Genomic DNA, 26103 nt, shown 5'->3' with positions numbered 1-26103 from the left:
ATATACATGTATAAATATACATAAATACATGTGTATATATATATATACAAAGTATATATATATATTTGATTAATTTGTGATTTTTAAACAAATAAACAAGTTGCTTCACTACATTTTTATTCAAATGTTCTCCCTCAAGAAGATACACAGCAAAACAAACTTGCAGTAGGAAACTCCAACGGTAAAATATAATACATATTTATATATATATATATATATATATATATATATATATATATATATACACTTGTATTCATATATGTATATACATATACCTGCATATATATATATATTACATATACAAATATATATATAGTTTATGTTTTTTTATTAATTTGTGATATTAAAAATATATTTAAACAAGTGGCTTCACTAGATTTTTATTCAGATGTTCTGCCTCAAGAAGATACCCAGCAAAACAAACTTGCAGTAGGAAACTCCAACGGTAAAGTACAAATAGGCAAGGTTGGTATGTAATTTGTATCAAAATAAATTAAATACCATCACTATTAGCGGTTTTATTTGTTTATCACCGGAAAAAAACATGTAACAAAGAGCTTTTACCTATTACCTTTGACCTGTCATATTTCCCATGTCCAAAAGTGTATTTAGTTTTCCAGCGGTTTGATTTGTTTTTAAATTAGGGTGTCAACAACTGGTGCACAGGTTTTGTAAAACAAAACAGTTGTGTGGTAAAAAGAGCCATTGTTCTGTATGCAAGGTTTCTATACACACCACATTTACAAGCAGTAATTGCGGACACAAAACATGAGACTACACCTACAATGTAGATTTTGCAAACCTAAGTCCCTGATAGCACTTTGGATAGGAGCCTAGCTGAAGCTCCCTTGGGGAACAGGGATGTTTTCATGAAGATATTTCATACTTCCGTTCTCAGAGAAGTCAGCTGCAGTGTGGCCTTCCCCACGAAGGACCCATTTGGTGGTCAAAAGGCCTTCTAAGCCCACTGGCCCTCTGGCATGGATGCGTGATGTGCTGATCCCTACCTCAGCACCTGTAAAACATATACTCAACTGTTTTACTCCATTTCATAATTTACTATTAATTAAATTACACATAGTAATTACCTAGACCGAAACGGTAACCATCAGCAAAGCGAGAGCTTGAGTTCCAGAAAACACAAGCACTATCCACCTGCTGCAGGAACTGTGCGGCTGTCTCTTCATTGTCTGTAACTATGACATCGGTGTGGGAGCTGCCATATTTATGGATATGGTCTACAGCTTCCTCCATGCTGTCGACCACCTCAATGCAGCACTCCAGTTCCCCGTACTCCGTTCGCAGGGACTTTACCTCAGATGGGCTGAAAGTTAGATAGGATGCAAATCGTGGACCGGCGTGGATTTTTACCTGTGAGAATGAAAATTAAAAATCTGAGTAGTTCTTCTGAATGACAAAGCTAAAATATTCAACCAAAAATATTAGGGATATGCTGATCAATCAGCCAATGATCGGCATTGGCCTGCGATGAGGTGGCTACTTGTCCAGGGTGTACCCCGCCTTCCGCCCGATTGTAGCTGAGATAGGCGCCAGTGCCCCCCGCGACCCCAAAAGGGAATAAGTGGTAGAAAATGGATGGATGGATGATCGGCATTGGCTGTTTTTTGTGAAAATATATGCGATCGGCAATTGCTGAATAATGCCTTTTAATACCGATCACAAACGCCAATCTTCACTGACTCATAAGTGGCTAGCAGCAAATTATCTACCTCCCTACACAGTGTGGAGCGATCCTCTGAACTTGTAATAATTTAGACATGGGCCAATATTCTGTAAGTCAGTTAACCATCGATAAATTAAAATTAAGTCGGTAAGTTTTCCAATAAATCCGATAAATCGCTGTGTGCATGTTTCAAAAACGTTTGCGCTTTCGTTCGCTTTCAGCAGCTACACATGCATAGCGTAATGAAAAGAAGGGGGCTGACCTTCTTGTCATCATTAAGTGTATTTGACCCTTTTTGCGGCAAGGCAAGCTCGCTGTCCTGGTAGCATCACATAGTGCAACTAGTTAGTTACTCACTTCGCTTTGGTGAAAAAGCCTTGTCAGTGTAAACAAAACAGTGCAAAATAGTGTGCCCTCACAGAAAGTGCGGTAAAATACATCGCCAAAGACATGGTGCTCTTTGATACTGTTTTAAAACCAGCATTTCTAAAAGTGCTGAAAATGTTTGACAGATACTGTAGTTGTCATGTCAGTGTTCCTCACTCGGAATCTGCCCGACTTAAGTTATTTTTTTGCATGTGACCTGTCAATACATCTGCTTATACTGTATTGTTTATATTGTTACTCTGCACTTTTGTTTAAAAAGGTCCTAACTTGATTTTCACTTAAGTAATGTACAACTCTACATCTGCCAACATGCACAATATTGAAGTGCAAATTTGTTTGTCAATGCTTTACTTAGCCATTTTATCTATTGTTTTGTTTGTGTATTTTTGAGGGCCCCAAACCACCTGATATATTTTATTGCTTTTGGTTGTAATTTTTATTCAAGTGCAAAATGTTTGTAATAGACAGTGTATTATGTTATTGTTACGGTTTGTTTTATTTACTTGAAAATGTAAAGGTTTTTATTTCATTTAGACCGTTAAAATTTGAGAGAAATTTAAGTTTATTACATTTGAAAGGATATACATGCGTTTTTATTATGGATTATCATTACATCAAAGGTTAATTTGGTCTCATAAAAATAATAGCAAATTATATTTTTTACCGGCAATAGTTGTAGGTCAATAGATCACCCAGCAAAATTTGTTTTCGGCCTAGGCCTACCTTCATTACGGCAAAAAACTGCATTACTTAGTATCTTTAGTATCTTTAGTATCATTATCAAGTATTATTAACACTGGAGGACAAAACTCATCATGTTACACACCAAGAGAAAGCTAAGAGCAGGCATTCCAATAGCTAAGCGAGCTTGAAAAAACACCAAGAAATAAGTGCTTAATAAAGTTTCCAAAGTGTAGTCTAAACCAGTGGTCCCCAACCTTTTTGTATCCGCGGACCGGTCAACGCTTAATAATTTGTCCCGCGGCCCAGGGGGGGGTGTCCTTTTTTTTTTTCCTCTTTGTCATGAAAAAGGGACGTTTTTGTCATGAAAAAGGGAGTTTTTTGTGGTGGGTGCACTATTTGTAAGTGTATATTGTATTTTTTATGTGGATTTAATAAAAAAAACAAAAAAAAACAAAACTATTTTTTGGTCTCTTTTTTTTTTTTTTTTTACAAAAAATTCTTCTGCGGGCCGGTACCAAATCGGGCCACGGCCCGGTGGTTGGGGACCACTGGTCTAAACGATCTGTAAAGCAGCTGTAGTACATCCAAAATGCTGCTGCTCGAGTTCTGGCTAGAAACAGGAAATAAAACCATACTAGTCCTGTGCTTAGGTCACTGCACTTGCTTCCTGTTTCTCAGAGAATATACTTTAGAACAGCTCTCCTTGTGTACAAGCCTCTTCATGGTCTTGTGCCACTTCACTTCTCTGTAAAGCGCTTTGAGTGTCTAGAAAATCACTATATACATCTAATCCATTATTATTATCATTAAAGTACATCTCTGACATATGAACCATCTCAAACTCTGAGAACCTCAGGGAGTGGTCTCCTTGTGGTGCCTAGAGTCATGACGAAATTTGGTGAAACTGTCTTTCAGTTTTATGCTCTTAAAATTTGGCGTTGTCTGAAGATGTGAGACAGGCCTTAACGATGGAAATGTTCAAATCCAGCATGAAAACATTTGTATTTAATTGTACATACAACAACTGAAAGTATTTGATTGATTTAATTGTAATTAATTACGATTGTGTTTTCGAAATTTTAATTTAGATTTTTGCCCTCTTAAAATGTTTTGCAAAGCACTTTGGAATTCCTTGTACACGAATTGTGCTCTCTAAATATACTTGCCTTGCCTAGATGGAACAACATTGCACCTGAAAGTAAGCAGTTATTAATAGGAACTTAACAAGTACCGTATTTTTCGGATTATAAGTCGCTCCGGAGTATACGTCGTACGGGACGAAAATGCATAATAAAGAAAGGAAAAAACATATATACGCCGCACTGGAGTATAAGTCGCATTTTTGGGGGAAATTTATTTGATAAAATCCAACACCAAGAATAAACATTTGAAAGGCAATTTAAAATAAATAAAGAATACTGAACAACAGGCTGAATAAGTGTACGTTATATCAGTGGTCCCCAACCATCGGACTGATTAGTACCGGGCCGCACAAGAAATAAAAAAATAAAAAAATAAATATATTTTTTTCAAAATCAACAAAAAAAACACAACATATATCAATATAGATCAATACAGTCCGTAGGGATACAGTCCGTAATCACACATGATTGTATTTCTTTATAACCCCCCCCCCCCCCCGGGTCCGTGGGACAAAGTTTCAAGTATTGACTGGTCCGCAGCTACAAAAAGGTTGGGGACCACTGCGTTATATGACGCATAAACAACCAACTGAGAACGTGCCTGGTATGTTAACGTAACGTATTATGGTAAGAGTCATTCAAATAACTATAACATATAGAACATGCTATACGTTTGCCAAACAATGTGTCACTCCTAATCGATAAATCCGATGAAATCTTCTTCCTCGATGTCGCTTCTAAACAACTCTGCCAACTCCAAAGGTATGCGCTGCTTACTCTTGTTGTTTTCTGCTGCATATTTCACTACGTCCAGCTTGTAATCTGCAGTACATGATTTCCTTTTCGGTCCAATTTTTGTTCAGCCCTTCTCAGTTTTTATAAGTTACAGCCAACGATGTAATGATCCATTTTAATAGCTACGGCAGTAGCATATAGCAGATAGCAGTTAGTATTCCATGACCCACAGTGCAGTTCTGCCATGGCCCTCTCCCGCCTAATTCTTATTGGTTGACGTGTGTGTGACGATTGCTGACATTTTCTTTGTCTCTTCCGCGAATTAGATAAATAATATTATTTGATAATGTGTAATCTGCAGTACATGATTTCCTTTTCGGTGCCATTTTTGTTCAGCCCTTCTTAGTTTTTATAAGTTAGCGCCATCGATGAAATGATCCATTTTAATAGCTACGGCAGTAGCATATAGCATATAGCAGTTAGCATTCCATGACCCTCCCCCGCCAAATTCTTATTGGATTCTGTGTATGTGACGATTGCTGACGTGTGTGTGACGCTTGCTGACATTTTCTTCGTCCTTTCCGCGAATAAGATAAATAATATTTGACATTTTACGGTTGTGTGTTAATAATTTCACACATAAGTCACTCCGGAGTATATGCCGCACCCCCGGCCAAACTATGAAAAAAACTGTGATTTATAGTCCGAAAAATAGTGTAGATTAACAAGAGTTAGAGAGAAGATAATATAACAACTGTTGGTGTATCAGCATTGTCACAGTCAGTACACGACATGTACAATAAGAGGGCGGATCGATCCATAAATTGATGGTGTCAATACCAAGGATATTATTAGTACTCAAACTCGAGTGAGCAGGTAGACATTTTTTTCCTCAAAATATTGTTATTGTTGAGGTTTACAAACTCAGGGAGTAATTCCCTGAACACAGGATCACTTTGATGGCAAAACAGAAATTATTTAAATGAGTAGCAGATATTAGTTTTTGCTTTTGTTTAGTTATTGTGTACCATTGACTTTGTTTTGCTCAAACAACTGTATGAAATAAAACTGAAAAAGGAACTAGATTAAATATTCTGTTGATATTGTTAAATTTTCAATAACACTCACCATAAATACATTGAAACATTTAAAATTAATACATGTGATCTCACTCATGGATGATCATTATCGGGATTGGCAGCATAAAACCTTGATCGGAACATCCCTAAAAAATATAGGATTTCAAATAGGCATCTTTTTACACAGTATGTCTGAAGCTGTGGCTCATATGTTAATTAACACAATCATGGATCTTACATGTTCCGTCCTCAGCATATCGATGATCTGGTCAAACATTGGGGTTCGCAACAAGTCTCTATGAATTAGGAGGGTTTCCATAGCATTGCAGGCCGCAGGGTAGTCACACTTAGAGTCTCGGACTGAAATGAACACACATCAATCAAAAAAATAAACATGTGAAAAAATGTTGACATTGTTTTTAATGTTCTACTCCAGAAACGTTGCACACAAAAGGGTGAAACTTTGGCAGAACATGCAACCCTACTGTGTTGACTGTGTTATATACTTGTGGCAGGCCACCAGAAGTAAAATTTGGGCCGGCAAAGTATATTTTGCCATCCTTGCTCAATAATTTGAATGGACTGCCAATGTAACTTGTAGTTACAGCACTGTACACCAGGTAACTCCGAAGCAACGTGTTGAATGAGTTACTACATTTTAAGACCCTTAGTCTGGGCTGGTGTTCATGTCCATGAATCATCCAAAACACGAGACGACAAGAGTTGAGTCGTCACACTTGGACTTAGACGGCCTGAAAGGCACTGTTTGGCAAGAATAGCCTAATCTTTGTTCAGTCACGGCAACTTTAACGCCAGCCTACAAATCAGACAACTGTTCGGTGGAGCAGACCTTGATCCACCGGTGGTAACCCAGCCACCATACATGGGGGTTTTAAGCCAGTAGTCAGTAAATTTACATTTGCCCATTATAAGTTCTCTCCAAGATCATACAAGGTATTTAAAAAAACAAGCATTATTTATTATTTCTGGTGGGCGTTGTGTCGTCCTACTCTAATAAAACAACTCTGTCTCATATTCTTCTGAGTAAAGAACAATTACTCTCAGGGAGAGCACAGCTTGTAGATATGCAAATCCAACATCACAAACACTGTTGCAAGTACACGATGCGATTATTGTACATACCGATGTCAACAGCTTTGTCTATGCTTGCTTCGCTGTCAACGTAAACATGACAGACACCCTCGCTGTGGCCCAGCACAGGAATACCCTTTGCTGCTCTCTGGATGTCTCGCACCAACTGAGATGAACCTCTTGGAATAATCAGGTCAATAATCTTGTCCAGTCGGCATAAATCTTCAACTTCTTCTCGGGTGCTAACCTACATGACAGTGAGTAAGAGCCAAACACAACATTGTAATGACAGGAATAACTAGTGCTTTTATATAATGGTACACATTTAATCTCACTAGTTGAACAGCATCTGTTACTCCATGAATAGAAAGTGCTTCCTGGGTAAGTTGATGAAGAATTCTGTTGGTGTTGGAAGCTTCTTTGCCGCCCTTTAGTAGCAAAGCATTTCCACTGGCGATAGCCAAAGCAGATACCTGAAACACACGTCAAAAGGAAGAACTTTAAAGTTTAACAAGCTTCAAGCTACAGTATTATATAAACTGGTGGAGAAAAAGCTATCTGTGGTGGTTACCTGTGGCAGACAGTCAGGCCGAGACTCAAAGATGACCAGCAGGACACCAATTGGGACAGTGATCTGCTCCAGCTCAAGGTTGTTAGCAATCCTGGTTCTTCGCAGCACTCGGCCAACACTGTCTCTTGAGGAGGCTGCCAGCTGACGGAGGCCAATGGCAAGGCTGTTCAATTTAGCTGTTGACAGACTCAGCCTGTCGATAAGAGCCTGGGAGAAACGACCTATAAAGAGTTGCAATCAATGCTTTTGGATTATAATTGAAAAATGGCAATTTAGTAGATGCGAATGATGATGTTTTTTTCCTTCTTTGAGTGCCCTGTGTTAACATGTTTCTCCATATACTGGGTTAACCCATGAGCAGTGTTTATGGGCGGGATACTGAGTTAACGCATGCGCAGTGTTGATAGGCGGGAAGTGTAAAGTGTTTCCGGTTTTTCCTCTGTGCAGCAGTTGATTAAAAGTTGTGAACCGGAATAGACTTCCTGTTTATTCACCTATATTTAACATTGGTAGCAAAGGATGGTTGAGGATGGCTCCAAACTATAAAATACCGCCGAGGTTTGACGAGTCCAAGCCATACGAGTGATGGAAAAATAAAGTTAACATTTTGATGCGGGTTACAGAACTCAATAAGAAAAAGTAAACACTGGCTGTGGCTTTGGGACTTGAAGGGAAAGCCAGAGAAATCGCAATGGAGATATCTGCAGAGGAGTTGGACAATGACAACGGTATGATGGTATTTTTTGCGAAACTGGATGACGTTTTACTGAAAGAGGAAAAAGATTGCGCATACGAAGCGTACACGTACTTCAACCGCATTACCAAAAATAGTTCCGTTTCAATGGTGGACTATATTATTGACTTTGAACAGCGCTACAACCGGATGAAAATGTACAATATGACACTCCCTGATGCGGTGTTAGCCTTCAAACTTCTTGACACAGCCTGCCTCGATGAGAAAGACAGGCAGCTAGCACTGACGGCTAACACGGAGCTAAGCTTCTCGTCAATGAAGTCAGCTCTCAAACAGATATTCGGAGGTAAAACAACGGGCACGTCAAGGGAGATACAACCGAACTAGGACGCAGCTTTCCTCACAGTACAGGCACAATGGAGAGGAAGACGAAACACACCGTTTCAAGGTGGACAACAAAGATCGGTAAAGCCATTACCGGGTACAAACCCACTGGATAAGTACGGTAAAGGATCACGATGTGCCATGTGTCAAAGCACATGCCACTGGGCAAAGGACTGCCCGCACAAAAAGCATGAACAAGTAAGATTGACTGAAAATGACAATTTGGATGAAGTTAATATCACGCTGTTAACAAAATGATCCCCAGTCTAAAGCTGAGATTTTTATGACTGAAGCAGCAGGCTCAGCAATCATAGACACATTTTGCACTCGCACAGTGTGTGGAAAAAGTGGCTCAATGAAAAGCAGGTAAATAAGCTCAGAAGTACAGAAAGGTCTAGCAACAGACCATTTCGTTGTGGAAATGGAAATGTGATTCATTCCACCAGAAAAGTGCATCTACCTGCTAAAATAGGATGGACAAAGTGTAACATTGAGACAGAAGTTGTCAAAGTTGATATTCCATTCCTTCTGAGTAAAACATCATTAAAAAAGGGCAGGAACTACGTTAGACAGAGAAAACGACAGAGCAGTGATGTTTAAGCAGCAGATACCTCTTCAGTTTACCAGCTCAGGACACTACTGTGTTGACGTAAGAGACAAAGATGACATAGAATGTCAGATTCAAGATTTATTTGCTGAAGATGAAATCCTGATTGTAACAGAAAATATGTCCGCAATCGAGATCAACAAGGTCCTCCTCAAACTTCCCAAACAATTTGGCCATGCATCAGCAGATTGCCTGCATAGGCTAATTCAAAGTTCAGGGAACAAAGACAGGGACTGTCTCAATATTTTGCAACAAATAGTGGATGCATGTGACACGTGCCAAAGATATAGCAAGACAAAGCCAAAGCCAGCTGTTGGTTTGCCTCTTGCTTCGGAATACAATGAAACTGTGGCGGTGGACCAGCACGAGCTTGAGTCAGGCATTTGGTATTTACATATAATGGACCATTTCACACGTTTCAGCGCTGAAAATATTGTGAAACCAAGAAATCTTCTGTAATTGTCAACTATTTCATCCATACATAGATAAGTGTCCATGGTCCACCCAGAAAGCTCTTCAGTGACAACGGAGGAGAATTTAACAATGAAGAGTTCAGGCACATGACAGAAAACTTCAATATCGAGATCAAGACAAGCGGAGGATACAGCCCATGGAGCAACGGACTGTTGGAACGTCATAATCAGACACTCACAAACATCGTCCAGAAAATTAAACAGGAAAAATATTGTGACTGGAGTACTGCCTTGGACTGGGCCTTAATGGCGAAGAACTGCATGCACAGTGTACATGGTTATAGTCCACATCAACTGGTATTTGGTCAAAATCCTAACCTTCCCAATGTATTGGTAAATGAGCTACCTGCACTAGAGGGCACTACAGTGAGCACAAGAGTAGGAGAACACATATCAGCTTTGCATGCCTCAAGGAAGGCTTTCACTGAAGTTGAATGTTCAGAGAGGATAAGAAGGGCATTAAGAAAACAGCTTAGATACACAGATGAAAAATATGAGACAGGAGAAAAGGTATACTATAAACGAGGAGATAGTGCAGAGTGGAAGGGACCAGGAATGGTGATTGGTCAAGATGGAGGTGTTGTGTTTGTAAGACATGGAGGTATTCTAGTTAGAGTTCATCACTCACGACTTAATAAGGTGCACACACAGATTAAAGACAGGGGAATTACACAAAGTAATGTTCACACTGAAACAGGATGTGAAAAACATGGAGAACATAACCGTTGATAGAGACACAGATGCTTTACACAGACCATCATGTAGCTCAGATAATGAAAAAAACACAGACAGTAAAAGTGAACATGACATTGATGGAGAGGGAAACAAAAGGGAAGGTGTAATTCAAAGTGATGCACCTCAAATGAATCACAGTGCCTGTGATAATCTTCTCCCTGCTTCTAAGATGAAGTTAAAAACAGGACAGATTGTAACTTTCGTGAAAAGAGATACAAGTGTAACACGTAAGGCTAAAGTACTCAGTAGAGCAGGTAAAGCAACGGGAACCTATTAAAACTAGTACAATGTGCAGCATATTGAGCCGGATGGCAGTATTGGACTAAAAGAGGCTGTTGACATGTCATGTGTACAGCATCTTAACACTGAGTCAGCTGTCAGGGAGGCTGATGTACTCATAACAAAAAGACATATCATTTGATGCAGCCAAACAGGCAGAGATAAAAACCTGGAAAAGCAATAATGTTTTTGAAGAGACTGAAAATACAGGACAAAAGTGTATCTCCACTAGGTGGGTCTGTAGTCTCAAAGAAAGTGACACTGGTATTGTAACCAAAGCCAAGGTTGTAGCAAGGGGGTTTGAAGAACTTAATTTAAAAAAATCTAAAAAAAAAAAGATTCACCAACCTGTGCTTCTGAATCTCTAAGGCTATTGCTAAGTGTAATTTTTCAAAATCATTGGAAAGTCCATTCTATGGACATCAAGTCTGCCTTTTTACAGGGTATGGAGTTTTCGAGAGACATTTATGTCAACCCACCTCCAGAAGCTGACTGTAAGTGGGGTTATTTGGAAACCAAAGAAGCGTGTGTATGGGCTTGCTTATGCATCTCTCTATTGGTACAGCAAGGTGAAGGAAATCATGCTGAGCACAGGTGGTAAAGTTTCACAGGTAGACCCAGCAGTATTCTATTGGCTGGATGATGAAAACACAGTGACGGGTGTACTCGCATGTCATGTAGATGATTTTATGTGGGCAGGCTCATCAAACTTTTCAGAAAATGTGATCCCTGAACTGAAGTCTGGGTTCCAAGTAGGAGGTGAGGAACATGACAATTTCTGCTACTTGGGAATGGATATTGAAACTGTTAATGATTCTGTACAGTTGCATCAGCACAGCTACATTGAAAGTCTGCACTCCATTCACTAACAGCCAGTCCGTGCTTTAGAAAGAGATGCTCCTCTTAATGAAACACAAAAAGAACTAAGATCAAAAATAGGACCGATACTCTGGGTTGCAAAAAACAGACAAGACCTGATGTAATGTTTGATTCTTGTGGTCTGGCATCTAGTCTAAAGAATGCGACGTGCAATCAATTCACAATGCTAATAAGTTAGTTTGTAAACTGAAAGCTGAAAAAGTGACTTTAAACAATGCTAATAAGTTAGTTCGTAAACTGAAAGCTGAAAAAGTGACTTTAAAATTTCAATATTTGGGAAATGATAATGCTTTAAACCTAACTGTATTCAGCGATGATCATTAGGAAATCTTCCTGATGGAGGTACATAAGGAGGTATGTTGATCACCCTAATGGGAAAAGAAGGTAAATTCTCCCCCCTTTTCTGGAAGTCCAAGAGAATTCGACGTGTGGTGCGAAGCACCCTTGCTGGAGAAACTCTTGCCATGTCGGATGGAATAGACAAGGCTGTGTTTTTTGCCACACTTTATTCTGAGCTCACTACTGGCACCGCTGGTCTAAATGCTCCAGCGTTAATTTGTGTGACTGATAATCATTCCCTCTATGATGCTCTTCGATCAACAAAACAGGTAACAGAGAAAAGGCCTAGGTTGTTTATAAGTGGGATCAAAGAACTAATTCACAACAGAAAAATACAAAAAGTACTTCAGTCAGCAACAAAAGCTCAACTGGCTGGCTGTGTTACGAAAAATGGGGCATCACCCTGATGCTTTTGAAAGCATTGAGTGAAGGAAAATGGGTTGTTACCTAAGTTGATTGTATTGTTTCTGTTGTTTAAGATGATATGTATTTGTTCTCAAGAAACATGTGCTATTTAATTTTTTCAGTATTCATAAAAGATAGGGAGATTGTTAACATGTATCTCCATATACTGTGTTAACACATGAGCAGTGTTTATGGGCGGGATACTGGGTTAACGCGTGCGCAGTGTTGATGAGCGGGAAGTGTTAAGTGTGAGCCTGGGAGTAACGACCTATGAAGAGTTGCAATAAATGCTTTTGGATTATAATTGAAAAATGGCAATTTAGTAGATGCGAATGATGATGTTTTTTTCCTTCTTTGAGTGCCTTGTGTTAACATGTTTCTCCATATACTGGGTTAACGCATGAGCAGTGTTGATAGGCGGGAAGTGTAAAGTGTTTCCGGTTTTTCCTCTGTGCAGCAGTTGATTAAAAGTTGTGAACCGGAATAGACGTTGTGTTTATTCACTTATTTTTAACACCCTGCAGCTGGAAAAATATATTCATGCCTAGCAACAGAAGACTCTAGTAATTTTTATGAAACAATTTACCAATGACATTAACAAAGCACGATATACCCATTAAATGTATTTTAAACATTATTATTTACAAAAAACAAGGATAAAAAAGCAAATAAATAAAGCCTGTGGATGGTATTTACCTATAGATAATGGCAACGCATGTGTGTTTGTTCATCTTTATTAGGGTGTGACCACATTACAAGTTTTTTAAGACACTGCATTGGCTACCCGTTCGCTTTGAGGTCGAGTTTAATATTCTATGATTAGTTTTTAAATTTCTTAATGGCCTTGCGCCTACTCATTTAGCTGACCTGCTTTTACCATATCAACCCCATGGCGAGCCTAAGGACTGCAGAAGTCGTTGACTTTTTTTTTTTTAATCAGTATTAAAAAGGAACACCTTTTTTAATAGGGCATTTATTGATAAGTTAATTCTTCTTAGGTTTTCATTACCATTATTCTTACTATTTTATGTTCTTAATAATTTATATTTAAATTTTAATTTACTTAGATATATTTCCAAAATATACAAAACCGAAAACCAGTGAAGTTGGCATGTTGTGTAAATCGTAAATAAAAAAAGAATACAATGATTTGCACATCCTTTTAAACTTATATTCAATTGAAAAGACAATATATTTAATGTTCGAACTAAGAAACATATTTTCTTTTGCAAATGATTATTAACTTATAATTTGATGGCAGCAACACATTGCAAAAAAGTTGGGACAGGCATTTTTAACACTATGTTATATGGCCTTTCCTTTTAACAACACTGAGTAAACATTTGGGAACTGAGTAAACCAATTTTTGAAGCTTTTCAAGTGGAAATTTTTCCCGTTCTTGCATGATGTAGAGCTTAGGATGTTCAACAGTTGTGGTATTTGATGCTTTATAATGCGCCACACATTTTCAATGAGGACAGGTCTGGACTACAGGCAAGTCAGTCTAATAGCCGCACTCTTTTACTACAAAGCCACGCTGTTGTAACACGTGCGGAATGTGGCTTGGCATTGTCTTGCTGAAATAAGCAGGGGTGTCCATGAAAAAGACGTTGCTTGGATGGCAACATATGTTGCTCCAAAAGCTGTATGTACCTTTCAGCATTAATAGTGCCTTCACAGATGCCTAAGTTCATCACAGATGCTGGCTTTTGAACTTGGTGCCTATAACAGTCCGGATGGTTCTTTTCCTCTTTGGTCCAGAGGACACAACATCCACAGTTTCCAAAAACAATTTGAAATGTGGACTCATCAGACCACAGAATATTTTTCCACATTGCATCAGTCCATCTTAGATAAGGTCGGCCCAGCGAAGCCGGCGGCGTTTCCGGGTGTTGTTGATAAATGGCTTTGCATAGTAGAGTTTTAAGTTGCACTTACAGATGAAGCGACAAACTGTAGTTACTGACAGTGGTTTTCTGATGTGTTCCTGAGCCCATTTGGTGATATCCTTTACACACTGATGTCGCTTCTTGATGCAGTACCGCCTGAGGGATCAAAGAGACGGCCTTGCAGCTTACATGCAGTGATTTCTCCCGATTCTCTGAACTTTTTGATGATATTACAGACCGTAGATGGTGAAATCCTTAAATTCCTTGCAGTAGGTCGTTAAGAAATATTGTTCTTCAACTGTTCGACAATTTGCTTACGCATTTGTTCAAAGTGGTGACCCTCGCCCCATCCTTGTTTGTGAATGACTGAGCATTTCATGGAAGCTGTTTTAATACCCAATCATGGCACCCACCTGTTCCCAATTAGCCTGTTACCCTGTGGGATGTTCCAAATAAGTGTTTGATGAGCATTCCTCAATTTTCTCAGTCTTTTTGCCACCTGTGCCTGCTTTTTTTAAACATGTTGCAGGCATCTAATTCCAAACGAGCGAATATTTGCAAAAAATAACAGTTCACCAGTTCAAACGTTAAGGATCTTGTCTTTGCACTGTATTAAAATGAATATAGGTTGAAAAGGATTTGCAAATCATCGTATTCTGTTTTTATTTATGATTTACACAACGTGCCAACTTCACTGGTTTTGGGTTTTGTATATTCATATTTTTATTTATTATTATTATTATAAGCTTCAGCACTCAACCAGAGCGAGAAAAGCAGTAGAAAATGGATGGATGAATTTTTTTAGATGACATAAATTTTAAGTTATTTTCCAGTGTGGATGCATCAAAGGTGGCGTTTTCAATGCCATGTTTTGTTATCGTTAATGGTGCAATGTGGGCATGCAAGCATGTGTGTGTTTCTTTTTTCCCTTGTTTTAAATTTGCATGAAGTCTGTTGTATTGCAGCTTGCTTGTGTATGAAAAGTGCTATAAAAATAAAGTTCAGATTCTTAAATTTCTTTTACCTGATGCTGTTGCTATCTCCATGTCTCTCTTGTTTGCACTGAGAATCTCATCTTTTTTCTCTGTCAGCAGATCAGCAAGAGCACAGATGATCTCTCCTCTCTGGAAATACATACACACACTCGGAATAACTCATTAAATCAATTGAATCATAGAAAGAAAACTAGCTTTTATGCAATGACTAAAATATTCTCAGAAATGGCTCATATAAAGATTCTATTTACAGTCTGTAAACACTACATCCGTAAACATTGTTTAATAGCTGAATGTTTGTCATGGTCATCCCAATTGCAAGTAAAAAGTAAAATCATATTACTGAAGATTAAATATTAAAGGGTTAAGGAAAGTGACCTGCTCTGGGAGCAATGAAGCCAAAGTTCTACCGGCGTGGCGGGCCATGTCTGTCTGCTGCTCCACAGTGGGACCTGATGTTGTCAAGAGTACAATCCACAAATGTTAAAAACATCCAACCATAAAAATACATTTTCAGAAAACTTATGATCAAACAAGATTCCTGATGCACCTGCAGGCTTCACTTCAGAAAAGAAAGTACCAACTTTCTTTCCCTCCACAATATCCGTGATTACGTGGCCTGTGACTTTGGGATCGGTGCCATTGGCAATGACCACAGATGAACCACCCTGTAGTGCCCAAAGAGCCGCTTTCACCTGCATGAGAAGCAGTGGTGGAGTAACTTTTCAATTTTTTAACTACTCAGTACACAATCTCAGATGAAGTGCTGTCTGTTGTGCTGACCTTGGCTTCCATGCCACCAATGCCAACTCTTGACTTGTTGCCATATGTGATGGACTGCTGGTCTCCAGGATAAAAAATGTCAATGAGTTTGGCATCATCTGTCCCTGGAGGACTGTCGTATAGGCCTGTGGAATAGTGACACGATGCCAGACAACAGACAAAATTATTTAAAAGTAAATGTTTCTAACGATAGACAAATCATGCTACGCTAAATATATTAGTTAAAGATATAGATATAAAGTATGGTAATGTAATTTTGGTGTTACTTTCCTGGAATTAACGTATTTTTCGGACTATAAGTCACAGTTTTTTTCATAGTTTGGCCAGGGGTGCGACTTATACTTAGGAGCGACTTATGTGTGAAATTATTAACACATTATCGGAAAATATCAAATAATATTATTTAGCTCATTTACGTAAAAGACTAGACGTATAAGATTTCCTCGGCTATAGCGATAAGGAGTGACAGATTGTTTGGTAAACGTATAGCATGTTCTATATGTTATAGTTATTTGAATGACTCTTACCATAATATGTTACGGTAACATACCAGACACGTTCTCAGTTGGTTATTTATGCGTCATATAACGTACATTTATTCAACCTGTTGAATAATGAATAATAATAATGAATCCCAGACAGAGTTTGACATTTTATTCCAAAGCTTTGGACAGACCAATCTATAAACAACACATTCAAATCGCATCGCCCAAGTTGATCTGAAAACACTACGGAAGTCCTGTCTTTTTCAATATGCCACTAGCCCCCCTCCCCTTCCCCTCCGGAGCGAATCCACATATCTATTCTCCTCCTAAGCCTGGGACAAGAAAAGATAAGAGGGGTGTTATGCCTACTCGTCACATTCCAAGCTCAAGGTTAACACATGCACACCACTTAGCTATCTCCGTCAATTCACAGTGTAGCGCATATTTGTAACAGTGTTAAAGTTGTTTATACGCCCACCCTCAGTGTGACCTGTATGGCTGTTGACTAAGTATGTCTTGCAGTCACTTACGTGGATCTGCACAAGCCTCATACAGCATGTTACAGAGCAGGTACGCTGGTTGTGTAATATAAAAGCGGACGCGATGACATGTTGTAGAGCGGTAGTTCTCAAATGGGGCTACGCGTACCGCTGGGGGTACTTGAAGGTATGCCAAGGTGTACGTGAGATTTTAAAAAAATATTATAAAAAATAGCAGCAATTCAAAAATCCTTTACAAATATATTTATTGAATAATACTATAATGGTACAATATATAATATGAATGCAAGTTCATAAACTGTGACAAAAAATACGACAATCCAATATTCAGTGTTGACAGCTATATTCTTTATGGACATGTTCCATAAATATTGATGTTAAAGATTTCTTTTTTTGTAAAGAAATGTTTAGAATTAAGTTCATGAATCCAGATGGATCTCTAATACAATCCCCAAAGAGGGCACTTTAAGTTGATGATTACTTCTATGTGTAGAAATCTTTATTTATAATTTAATCACTTGTTAGTTTTTTCAACAAGTATTTTAGTTATTTTTATATCTTTTTTTCAAAATAGTTAATGAAAGACCACTACAAATGAGCAATATTTTGCACTGTTATACAATCTAATAAATCAGAAACTGATGACATAGTGCTGTATTTTACTTCTTTATCTCTTTTTTTCAAGCAAAAATGCTTTGCTCTGATTAGGGGGTACTTGAATTAAAAAAAATGTTCATTACTGAAAAAAGGTTGAGAACCACTGCACGCCCCTAATAATGTCAGCCGGGTGAAAATTGGGACAAATTCGGGAGTATGGTTGCACCGGTAGATTGTCGGCAGGTGCACTGAAATTCGGGAGTCTCCCGGGAAAATCGTGAGGGTTGGCAAGTATGATGCTAGGGTGGGAAAGCCATTCATAGAAGGTGAATTAATTTTAAAAAATTTAAGAAATATTTTCTTGCGTCCCAGCCTCACCAAGTTTCTGCATCCAGTGGGCCCCAGGTAAATTGAGTTTGAGACTCCTGTTTTAGAGGAAGACATTATGTGTATCATTTGGACTAAATGTCCTGCAAATAACCCTAGGGAAAAACATCAAGCTCCAACACATAAAAGTTTATTTGTCACTGGAAAAGCCAGTATCACTACGACTGTGTTTTGAAAAATTACGAACATGCCTGCGCTACTAAAGAATCTGCCTAAAGTCATGTGTGCAGAAACTTCAGTTATCAGTATTGAGAAGCAGAAAACATTGTGCACCCTTACTAAATAATAACTGAATGCTAAGCTAGTGGTTTTCCTTCCCTCATTTACATTAGTTACAGTGTTTGTTTACATGTTTTTTTAACTGTTCTGTTTTAAATTAATCAAATTTTTTCTGGATTTGAATTTGTTAATCCAGTAATAGAAAAATATAAACTTAAAGAGTTAATCATGTTTTACAAAAATAAAAAGGGTTATTAAAATTTTTCCATTTAGATTTTTGGAAACATTTCAGTGCAAATGTACAGAAAATGATTGTTAACAATAAATATTTTTAGTATTTTTTTGTACCTTGAACATCAGACAGGGCAATCAGCAGGTCTACTTTCATTTCAACAGCCAAACGTGCAGCCAAACTGTCATTATCTTTGATGCTTATTACCTGAAAAAAAAAAAAAACAAGACTAAGAAAAAACTTTGATGAATGATTATGGTCAAATAGAATTAATAAGCCATGCAAGAAAAGCCAGCAAGGTCCATAAAAAAATAGTTCACCTCTTTCATAAGGGAGGTGAACAGAAAAAAGGCAACAAAATACCACCCCAGAAAATAATTACATTACCTGAAAATTAAAAGCATGTGTCCAAGATGTTGACGTCAATGTGTATTGATATAAAGCATGCCTTCACCTTGACAAAACCCGATACACAACACGAACCACACTTAGCATTCCCAGCATGCCCAATACAGAGTACCCACATTTACCCCCTGCATGTCACTGCTGGGAACAGGGGGGGGCACAACAGCATCATTGGTGTTAATGATGGGAACAATGTTCATCCGCAGAAGTTCAAGAAGTGTGCTGTTAAGGTTGCGCCGCTTCTGCTCGTCATGAAAATCCAAGTTTGTGACTAGAATCTGCAGAAACGCACACACGCACGCACGTACATGAAGCAGTCAATGATAGTCATATGATAAGAAAACTCTTAACTTTCAGTAAAGAACAAGTACATACTTGAGCAGTGCAGATGCTATATTGTGTAAACATCGCTTCATACAACGCCATCAGACCACTCTGGCCAGCAGCTGCACAAGCCCTTGCCTCCAACACTGGAATTGACTAAAGAAAGACATACACTTTAAACAGGTTTACATAAAAATAAACAAATGTTTATCTAATAAAAGGTTTTTCACACCATTTCCTTCAACTGGTTTTGTCCTGAATGTAAAGCCTGCCTGACACTTTGAGACAACAGGATTTCGTGTCTTAGCCTCTGCTTCCCAAATGCCACAGCACCGCTGGTGACAATCATCATCTCCCTGCCTTGATTCTGTAGCATGGCCACCTGACGGGATAACATGATGAGACAAAGCTTTTAAATCAAAAATATGTCACATGTGCTCATGAAAAATATGAACGCAGCATTACCTGTTCTACGATGGAGGCCAGTCTCCCCAATGCCAGTCCACATTCATCGCCCCGCGTCACTACAGCGCTCCCCAATTTCACCACGATTCGCTTGGCTTGCTTCAAATCACTCCGGTGGGCAAAAGATTTCCCATGTGAGCGTGGATGTGAGACTGAAAACCCAATATCAAGTAGACATCAGGAGCAATATCAGTATCATGTGCTAAAACTGAAATAATACATACAATCATAGGCAACAAACTATGAGTAAACCTGCTCTAATAAGACCCAAAACATGTTTTTAAATTGAACAATGTTTATTATCATAGTTGTAATTTGCTGCGGTGTATACTGTTTGCTGCATATTTAGGACATGTTTGTTAGATTTTTATGCTGCTTTAATTGGTACATTTTAAAAACCAGCTGGTGCAATTGACACATTACTTAATTATCCTGTCAGTTTCCATCAAAACAAAGCTTGATGATCTTTATGAAAAGCCATCTGCTTGTGGTAGTGGGTTGCAGGGAACAGTGAGGTAGTTATTTAGTAGTGACGCATGTGCATGTAATTTTTTTCAAAAGGCTAAACAATATACATACTGTATATTTAAAGGCAGATCTTAATGTTATGTGATTGTTTTGAACATTTCTCGCATTTTCTCGTCACATTAAGCCTTATTGCACTATTTTCAAATGTGTGCTATTATTTTTGTAATTTATTTCTATAATGTGCAACAAGCCCATTAAAAATTAGCCATGGGCCGCACTTATAACACCTAGTTTACATATTTCAGTGAGAGTGTCTCCAGGCTTCATCTTAATAGCACTATGACTAACTCATGACTCCATCATTCTAGTCAAAGGCTGGGCTGCACGCCTCCACACCTCGCCTTTTAAGTAAGTGATAATGCACGCTCCCTGTGCTTGTGTAGGTGGCATGCATGTCTGGATCTTTACTCCCACAAAGAATACCTAGCCTTTCATGAAAGTTTATTTGACTAGAGCGGGGGTCGACAACCCGCGGCTCTAGAGCTGCATCATCTTTAACGCCGCCTTAGGACCTTTTTCAAATATGTGTGAAAATAGAAAAAGGATGGGGGCAGCACGGTTGTACAGGGGTTAGTGCAGTTGTTCTCAACCTTTTTTCAGTGATGTACCCCCTCTGAATTTTTTTTTAATTCAAGTACCCCCTAATCAGAGCAAAGCATTTTTGGTTGAAAAAAAGAGATAAAGATGTAAAATAAAGCACTATGTCATCAGTTTTTGATTTATTAAATTTCATAACAGTGCAAAATATTGCTCATTTGTAGTGGTGTTTCTTGAACCATTTAGAAAAAAAGATATATAAATAACTAAAAACTTGTTGAAAAATAAACAAGTTATTCAATTATAAATAAAGATTTCAACACATACTATAGAAGTAATCATCAACTTAAAGTGCCCTCTTTGGGGATTGTAATAGAGATCCATCTGGATTCATGAACTTAATTCTAAACATTTCTTTACAAAAAAAGAAATTTTTAACATCAATATTTATAGAACATGTCCACAAAAAAAATCGAGCTGTCAACACTGAATATTGCATTGTTGCATTTCTTTTCACAGTTTATGAACTCACATTCATTTTTTGTTGAAGTATTATTCAATAAATATATTTATAAAGGATTTTTGAATTGTTGCTATTTTGAGAATATTTTAAAAAAATCTCATGTACCCCTTGGCATACCTTCAAGTACTCCCAAGGGTACGCGTACCCCCATTAGAGAAACACTGGGTTAGTGCATGGGCTTCACAATACGAACGTCCTGGGTTCGATCCCCGTGCTTGGGGTCTTTCGGTGTGGAGTTTGCATGTTCTCCTCATGACTGCGTGGGTTCCCCCGAGCACTTTGGCTTCCTCCCATCTCCAAAGACATGCAATTGGGGATAGGGTGATTGGCAACACTAAATTAGCCCTAGTGTGTGAATGTTGTCTATCTGTGTTGCGATGAGGTTGCAACTTGTCCAGAGTGTACACCGCCTTCCGCCTGAGTGCAGCTGGGATAGTAGGCTTAAGCACTCCCCGCAACTCCGAGAGTAACAAGCGATAGAAAATGGATAGAAGGAAAAAATTGAGAGAATAAATATATATATATATATATATATATATATATATATATATATATGTTTTAATAGGGTTGCAGTAGGACAAACATGACACAAACCTTCCTAATTGTTAGAAAGCCCACTGATGAGAGTATTTGGCAAGCACCGTTTTGTCCTAATAATTTCGGCAGTCAATAAATGCACTGTAGTTGTACCATACCATACCAACTTTATTTATAAAGTTATAAAGCCCTTTAAAAACCACCACAGCTGAAGAACAAAGGGTTGTACACCACAAATAAATACAAGCAAATGACACACTAAAAAAATAACATTCAAAACAGAGGTAAAATACATATTGAAAAAGCAAATACAAATTATCTTAAGAACAATTTGTTAGATAAAAAGCAGTTAAAAAGTTAAAAATGGTTTAAACAGTTCAAAGTCTCAAGCTGGGTTAAAAGCCAGTGAGTAAAAATGGGTTTTAAGAAGGGTCTTAAAAATAGCCAAAGAAGGGGCCTGTCTCACATGGAGAGGGAGATTGTTCCAGAGTTTGGGACCCGTAACAGAGAAGGCCCTGTCCCCTCTAAGTTTGCGCTATTATTGAGGTACCTTCAGGAGAAGCTGATCAGCTGACCTGAGGGACCGGGTGGGGCCATATAAGTGGAGCAGCTCAGAGGCAAGGTGGGGCAAGACCATGTACGGATTTGAAAACGAGTAAAGTAATTTAAAATGAACTCAAAAAGACACAGGCATGAGTGGCCTGTGGTGCAGCAGTTTGTACATTGCATGTATAACTTTTTCGGACATATTTTATGCCACAATTCAAGCGTATCACTGCTAGTCTGCACCATACTGAAGCAGAATGAATCGATGATGCCAGCCAAGTACGTTAAAATAAAATCTGAACAGGGGATGTTTATCCATGGAACTAAAGAAAAGCTGCTGATTTTTTTTTGTGCAAATAATCATTAACTTTAGAATTTGATGCCAGCAACACGTGACAAAGAAGTTGGGAAAGGTGGCAATAAATACTGATAAAGTTGAGAAGTACTCATCAAACACTTACTTGGAACATCCCACAGGTGTGCAGGCTAATTGGGAACAGGTGGGTGCCATGATTGGGTATAAAACCAGCTTCCATGAAATGCTAAGTAATTCACAAACAAGGATGGGGCAAAGGTCACCAATTTTTAAGCAAATTGTCGAACAGTTTTAGAACAACATTTCTCTAAGAGCTATTGCAAAGTATTTAGGGATTTTACCAATTACGGTCCGTAAAATCATCAAAAGGCTCAGAGAACCTGGAAAAATCACTGCACGTAAGCGATGATATTATGGACCTTTGATCCCTTAGGCGGTATTGCATCAAAAACTAACATCAAAGTGTAAAGGATATCACCACATGGGTTCAGAAACACTTTATAAAACCACTGTCAGTAACTAAAGTTGGTTGTTACATCTGTAAGAGCAAGTTAAAACTCTGCTATGCAAAGCAAAACCCATTTATCAACAACACCAAGAAACGCCACTGGCTTTGCTGGGCCCGAGCTCATCTAAGATGGACTGATGCAAAGTGGAAAAGTGTTCTGTGGTCTGACGAGTCCACATTTCCAATTATATTTGGAAACTGTGGACGTGGTGTCCTCTGGAACAAAGAGGAAAATAACCACCCGGATTGTTATAGGCGCAAAGTTCAAAAGCCAGCATCTGTGATGGTTTGGGGGTGTATTAGTGCCCAGGGCATGGGTAACTTACACATCTGTGAAGGCACCATTAATGCTGAATGGTCCATACAGGTTTTGGAGCAACGTATGTTGTCATACAAGCAACGTTATCATGGACGTCCCTGCTTTATTTCAGCAAAACAATGCCAAGCCACGTGTTACAACAGCGTGGCTTCGTAGTAAAAGAGTGCGGGTACTTTCCTGGCCCGCCTGCAGTCCAGACATGTCTCCAATCGAAAATGCGTGGCGCATTATGAAGTGTAAAATACGACAACAAGACCCCGGACTGTTGAACAACTTAAGCTGTACATCAAGCAAGAATGGTAAAGAATTCCCCTTTCAAAGCTTGAACAATTAGTTTCCTCAGTTCCCAAACGTTTATTGAGTGCTGATAAAAGAAAATGTGATGTAACACAGTGGTGAACATATCCTTTCCCAACTACTTTGGCATGTTTTTCAGCCATGAAATTCTAAAAAAAATAAAGTTTATTAGTTTGAACATCAAATATCTTGTCTTTGTAGTGCATTCAATTGAATATGGGTTGAAAAGGATTTGCAAATCATTGTATTCCGTTTATACTTTAATCTAACACAATTTCCCAACTCATATGGAAACAAAGTTTGTATTGGCCCGTGAGAATAATGTATATCAGCTATGAATCGAGAGCACAGTTACTTACGTTTAGCCTGGGAAAATGTTCTGATAGAGACAGGGCTGACACTCACTTGCCGAAATCTGGATGGCAAGTGAGAGCACAAGTTGAGTCTGGCAAACATTGCAATGAAAACCTAAAAAAGAAGCGTGACAAACACAAAGCCATAATTAATAGAGGACTTTGCTGTGCATATATATGCACAAATACGAAAACTAATGCATATTTGGACGTTATTTAACTGTGAATGTTTTCCTGTTTTGCATTAACTTGACAGTGACCTGCTGATTCAGATGTGGTCATGTCAACGCTAGAAAACATATTTTACCTCTAAATAATAAGAGTTTGGAGCAGTCAAACCGAATAAACTCTGATGTCCTTAAGGTAAACCAAACGGTACGTTTATGATTTTACATCACGATGAACACATTAGACACGTAGTGTTAACTAGCTTAGCATTAGCTTAACAAGTTATCCATCCATTGTTTGATACAAATTAAATGACATACAATGGTCAAGAGGAAACAAATGACTGACGCAGCCCTTACCTATCTATGATATGAAGCTAGAAAGTCAGCCCAAACTACACTTGGGAGGGAAAGACACGTAGTCAGGCTGGCTGTGCTAAGCTGCCACATCCACAGCCCACGTTGAGAGCAGAGCGACCACACGGCCATTCACAAACGACCTATACTAACTTTTCTTCTTATCCGGGATGGATATCGCCGCTGGTTTACGTGAAGTACGTGAACGTCCCAGTGTACGCAGACAGTGGCGAGTCGGAAACTGACGCAACCACAGGAAGTTCGCGGTGGACGATACTGCTAATATTGGTGTCGACCAGATACCAAGTAAATACGGAACCAGTATTGACAATTTAATTACGAATACCAAAATGTAAGGTTCAAGCTCCATCCATCCATCCAATTTTCTACCGCTTACCAATTGAATGATAGTTGCCTTCAATTTGTTGATCGTGATTATGATCAGAATAAAATATATTTTCCACATACCGTATTTCCTTGAATTGCTGCCGGGGCGCTAATTAATTTAAAACCTCTTCTCACTCCTGCGCTTACCAAAGGCATGCGGTAAAAGTAAGCATGCGCTAATTATTTTGCGAAGCGAGTTTGACCCGGCAGTAATTCAAGGCAGGCGCATACTATATGCCCTGCGGCAATTCAAGGAAATACGGTAATTCTGTTTTCATTTTTTTTTTCTTAGCATTAAACACACTTTTTAAAGCTATACATAGGGCAATTTATCAATATCAACAACGTTACTGAATCATTCTCCTTTATTAGTACAACTTTTTGGGCAAAATAAAGGTAGTAATGCAAAATAAATAGGCAAAAGAAAAACTACCGTCTTCAAAATCAATTGGCTTTTTGCCTGCAAAGAGGTATTCTGAGTGCAAATACTTTTACCTGAGTTTATAAACAACATACAAATACAACAATATCAGCAATCTTACAATATTAACGATACAACTACAGTAGTGCAAAGAAGTATTTAGTCAGCCACCGATTATGCAAGTTCTCCCACTTAAAATGATGACAGAGGTCTGTAATTTTCATCATAGGTACACTTCAACTGTGAGAGACAGAATAGGATTTTAAAAAATCCAGGAATTCACATTGTAGGAATTTTAAAGAATTTATTTGTAAATTATGGTGGACAATAAGTATTTGGTCAACACTTCAAAGCTCTCACTGCTGGAAGGAGGTTTTGGCTCAAAATCTCACGATACATGGCCCCATTCATTCTTTCTTTAACACGGATCAATCGTCCTGTCCCCTTAGCAGAAAAACAGCCCCAAAGCCTGATGTTTCCACCCCCATGCTTCACAGTAGGTATGGTGTCTTGGGATGCAACTCAGTATTATTCTTCCTCCAAACACGACGAGTTGAGTTTATACCAAAATGGATACATGGATGATACAGCAGAGGATTGGGAGAATGTCATGTGGTCAGATAAAACCAAAATAGAACTTTTTGGTATTAACTCAACTCGTCGTGTTTGGAGGAAGAAGAATACTGAGTTGCATCCCAAGAACACTATATCTACTGTGAAGCATGGGGGTGGAAACATCATGCTTTGGGGCTGTTTGTCTGTTAAGGGGACAGGAGGATTGATCCGTGTTAAGGAAAGAATAAATAGGGCCATGTATCCTGAGATTTTGAGCTAAAACCTCCTTCCATCAGTGAGAG

General features: G+C 38.5%; 1 protein-coding gene across 2 annotated transcripts; it reads right to left on the bottom strand.

Moving 5' to 3' along the window:
* Positions 1 to 364: 364 nt before the first annotated feature.
* On the bottom strand, positions 365 to 24683 carry LOC133559196 (delta-1-pyrroline-5-carboxylate synthase-like). Of its 2 annotated transcripts, none has more exons than XM_061910712.1 (17): positions 24442 to 24683; positions 23921 to 24029; positions 19451 to 19602; positions 19218 to 19367; positions 19037 to 19141; positions 18781 to 18939; positions 18373 to 18463; positions 15837 to 15961; positions 15604 to 15748; positions 15432 to 15505; positions 15083 to 15182; positions 7375 to 7595; positions 7139 to 7276; positions 6855 to 7050; positions 5950 to 6071; positions 1089 to 1371; positions 365 to 1015 (listed from the first exon to the last, which is right to left on the bottom strand). In XM_061910712.1, exons 2-17 carry the CDS (start codon positions 24015 to 24017, stop codon positions 834 to 836), a joined length of 2340 nt encoding a protein of 779 aa, XP_061766696.1. In that variant the 5' UTR covers positions 24018 to 24029; positions 24442 to 24683; the 3' UTR covers positions 365 to 833. The 2 variants fall into 2 exon arrangements, with proteins under 2 accessions (XP_061766696.1, XP_061766697.1); XM_061910713.1 differs by having other exon boundaries at positions 18787 to 18939.
* Between the last annotated feature and the right edge of the window lie 1420 nt (positions 24684 to 26103).

This window comes from Nerophis ophidion, linkage group LG09 (assembly GCF_033978795.1).
Source record: "Nerophis ophidion isolate RoL-2023_Sa linkage group LG09, RoL_Noph_v1.0, whole genome shotgun sequence".
NCBI lineage: Eukaryota > Metazoa > Chordata > Actinopteri > Syngnathiformes > Syngnathidae > Nerophis > Nerophis ophidion.
Note: the sequence above shows the minus strand (reverse complement) of the source record. Positions and strands in the feature narration are given on the sequence as shown.